The sequence below is a fragment of the Bipolaris zeicola genome (assembly GCF_000523435.1).
Source record: "Bipolaris zeicola 26-R-13 unplaced genomic scaffold scaffold_283, whole genome shotgun sequence".
Classification (NCBI taxonomy): Eukaryota; Fungi; Ascomycota; class Dothideomycetes; order Pleosporales; family Pleosporaceae; genus Bipolaris; species Bipolaris zeicola.
The window spans coordinates 23,787-27,563 of NW_006912332.1; the positions used below are offsets into that span (position 1 = coordinate 23,787).

At 54.4% G+C, this 3,777-nt stretch overlaps 1 protein-coding gene across 1 annotated transcript; it reads right to left on the bottom strand.

Moving 5' to 3' along the window:
- Positions 1 to 241: 241 nt before the first annotated feature.
- COCCADRAFT_30369 (uncharacterized protein) lies at positions 242 to 3,210 on the bottom strand (the record flags this gene model as incomplete). Its single annotated transcript, XM_007719146.1, has 7 exons — positions 242 to 950; positions 1,003 to 2,053; positions 2,111 to 2,289; positions 2,349 to 2,513; positions 2,579 to 2,885; positions 2,953 to 3,019; positions 3,076 to 3,210. The coding sequence occupies 7 exons, from the start codon at positions 3,208 to 3,210 to the stop codon at positions 242 to 244; spliced, it is 2,613 nt and encodes an 870-aa protein (XP_007717336.1).
- Between the last annotated feature and the right edge of the window lie 567 nt (positions 3,211 to 3,777).

Sequence of the window (3,777 nt, forward strand, 5' to 3'; positions counted from 1 at the left end):
CCAGTTTTGCGCCGCGCTGATTTTGAAATGCGTAAGATTTTGGATTCCATGTGAATTTTGTCGATCGGAAATGAAACCTGATAACAGCTGTCAAAGCCATTACAAACATGTAGATGAAACTGAAAATGCGTCCTAGTACGGAAACCCTGTACTATTTGGAGTATGTTCGCCCCGGTAATCCGTCATGATATTGCGAGGTTGCCACCTCCGAGAATTTGAGCCTATTGAAGGCTTGCGCATATTAACCACTCTGTCCACTCAAGAAGAAATCTAGCTCGCTTGGGCCGCCTCTGCTAACCTCATTCTCTGCAAGCTGCTCGAGCAAACTCAAAAACGGATCCTTGCTATCAGGGTCGGTATGTGCTGAAGCGCCTGATGTGCTGCCTGCGCCGGGAGTTGGCTGCTGATCGTATGGAGGCGGCGGCATGCTGAGCACAGGATCGAAATTAATTGTATGGTGATGCTGGTCTTGGGTTTGGTTGAGATTTGCTGGACGAGGGACCGGTGATGGCGCTAAGCTTGCAAATTGCGGTAATGGAGAGAAGGAGAAGTTTGGCGAGAAAGGGAGAGCGAGGCCACCGCCATTGAGGCTCGGGGGGTTTAGTGAGCTGTTTGGTACTGGCGGCGTGCAGGGAGGTAAACTAGAGTCAGTAGGGGCTTTGGTATCTCCAGGGCTTGAGTTTGACTCTGAAGTTTCGCTCTCAGAAGGCCTATGCATATGTACAGCTGGTGGCAGATGTGTGGCCAATGTGGGTGTTGGAGGTAGATGTTGCGATTGGGCCGATGCTTTGGAAGAAGAAATGGTTGCTCTCCGCCTCTTGTTTGGATGGCTACTTGAGTAATGAGAGCGCTGTGATGGAACTTGTTGCTTTTGGTATCCCTGGGTATTTCCAATGACGCCGCTGGTCATGTACATGTTGTTGCGTTGCTCGATGTTGAAAGTCGCAAGGCTAAGTGAACCGTCAGTAACAGCATTCTAGTCTAACCAGCTCTCCTACTCACCCCTCGTTCATAGACTCAATAGCAATGTCCATGAATGTGATGTGCGCCCCATCAAAGACTTGGCCAGGATATCTGTCAAAAAAGTCCTCAAGCTGGAATACCGGAGCATATCGCATCGGATTGCTTGCCAGGGATTGCACAAGCTCTGAATGACATCCGTAAATGGCCTGCAGAGTGTCTCGTTGGTGCTGAACACTCGCCCAGATGAAGCGAAGCTCGGAGAGCTGCTGCATCTCACGCGAGAGAAACTCTGCACTCACTGAGAAGACCTCGCCTTCTCGACTTGGATAGTGTGCACCATGGACGTGAATGGTGCCTGCGGTGCATACGCAATAGCCGATAAAAGCTGGCCAGTCCATGATGGAAGAGGCTCTTCCAATCTCAACGAGCTCGGCAATGGCGTTTGCGTGGAGAAAGCACAGATTGGTGGCTTCGATTTGCCAGGGTTGATGCTGAGACGTCCCTGACAACTCGGCGAGATCCACGGGAAGAAATGGGCGGTATATGAGACAATGTATGAGATGATAAACCAGCTTGCTAAGAACCAGTATGGTGCTGTCGGGCTGGCCAAAGAGCGCATCAATCGATGTGAACGTGTCCTGCGTATCCGAGGCCCATGTGTCGAGTTCTTGGCGGATCTTGGATAGGTTGGATAATGAGTGCCAGGGAAAATGTGAGTCGCCCTTTACACCGCCTGCTGCAAGGTAGCGGTTGGTTATTCCTAGGATCCGTGATATACCGATTAGCATACCCATGCTTCCCTGTCCTCCTTTTCCCGTACCGCCCATGTACTGCAGGTTGCATCCGTTTGGAAAATAGTCACCGTCGATTAACATTCCACCCGGATGAAGCTGCCAGCTCGGCATTCGGAGTACAATGGATTCATCTGCGATTAATGAAGGTCGCTTGGAGCCGGTTGCAGCAAAACGATCCATGAGGTAACAAGACCAGAAAAGTCGCCGCCGGCCTTCTCGTTCGGCCGATGTAACCTTGACGGCGGTGGGCAGCTCGCGATGCAGATCGAGAGCGAAGACCATGCTGATGGCTGAACCTTTTGGAAAGCAATGTTAGCTCCACGTGATTTTTGCTTGGGTGGCGCAATGCATACTCAGCAGCATGTAGGCTTTTTTGCCCTTGCCCAGCTGAAAACTTGCTTGCGACAGCAGCATGAGCGTCTGCAAGGCCTCGATCGAGGGCTCGTCAATGTCAAGCTCTAGCCGAGCGCGGCGGGCATACTCTTGTCCGATTCGCACAGCAGCGCCGTATCCGCCAAAGTGGGGCGCATATCTGGGGTTAATGAATTAATGTTGCTCTACTATGCTCAGGGATAGACGAAGCCAACGTACCTGGCACTCACGGCATAAATGGCATAGGCTAAGTGTCCGGGCAGTTGATTGGTCTGTAGTCGCTGTCTCGTAGTCGACTCATCCAGAACGTAGTAGGGTTTGCCGTGTATTCTGGCAAAGTAGGTATCGAGAAGGAGATCTGGTGACAGGTTTGGTGATTGCACACTAGAGACTATTAGCCACAGGGGTTGGTGGGCAAGAGGCAAAGGTTGCTGCTTCAAGCTACCCACCTTGGTTCAATGGGCGACATGAGCTGGGATGCATGGCTGGTGGAGTTTGCGGAGATTTGTGGGGTTGGATGGAGTAGCTGGGACTTTGGGGCATCTGATGGTTTCCGGTCGACGGTGGCGGCGTCTTGGGCGGAGGCGGTGGTCGAGGTAGTGGCAGTTGCAGTTGTTGTGGTGGTGGCCGCGGGGTTGGTCTCGCCTAGGTCATCGCTCTTTCCTTCAGAGACCAGGCGCTTTTCCAGGCCGTCAACACGCTTCAACAGGGCTTCGAGAACGTCGGTTTTGGGGCCTCTCTTCTTTGGCACGGCGTCTGTTGGGCGCGGTCAGCTCAGCTTACGGTTGAATACGGGTGGGTGGCGCTCGGGGATGGAGCGTACCATAGATACACGGGCAGTTGAAGACTTGACAGGCTTCGCAGGTTGGGCGGGTGCGGTTGCATTTGATCTGTGGCCATGGTCAGGATGCAGGCGGTAGTCGTGGTAGTGGACAAGACACGGTACCTTTCGCTTTCTGCAACTCTTGCAGTTCATGGCCTCTCGGGGTTCGTTTGAGACTCGGCGGGCAGGCAGTCTGTCGATGCCAATCTGAGGTCTGGCCATTGCGGCAGCCAGAGACTGGGAGACTTCGGTGGACATGGCGACGCTATTACTATGGGGCGGCGGACCATAAGCATTCTCTGGGCAGCAAAAAGGCGGAAGTAGTATGAACAGGACGTTGGGAAGAAGAAAACATGACCCCAGAAAGGCAGCGTAAGTATGTACGATAATAGTCCAAATTAAAGCCGCTGGCGGTGGAGACGGGCAGGGGAGGGGGTTGTGCGCGGACTGCGAGGCTTGATGAAGCGGGAGCGAGCGCCCACGCACGGCGATGCGAGTCGGTCGGCAGGTCGGCAGGGACAAGGGCAGAGGACAGAGCAGAGGGAGGGGGGGATGAGAAGGGCACGCGTGATGGCGATCACGGGCTGTCTAGCCCAGGAGGGTAGGGCAGCCTGTGGTGCTAGAGAGGGAGGGTGTGCATGTACATGGCCGAGAGTGTACAAGTACCGGTCGGGGTGCAGTCGCGCAACCGCTGGGCCGAAGGGCGATGACGGCGCTGGTGAGATGGGATGGGATGGCATGAGAGAGGCCCAGAAGGCCGGGGGGATGCCTCGGTCGAGTGGTCTCTAGTAGGCCCAGGTCAGTGACCCCCTCCCCCCTCCCCCC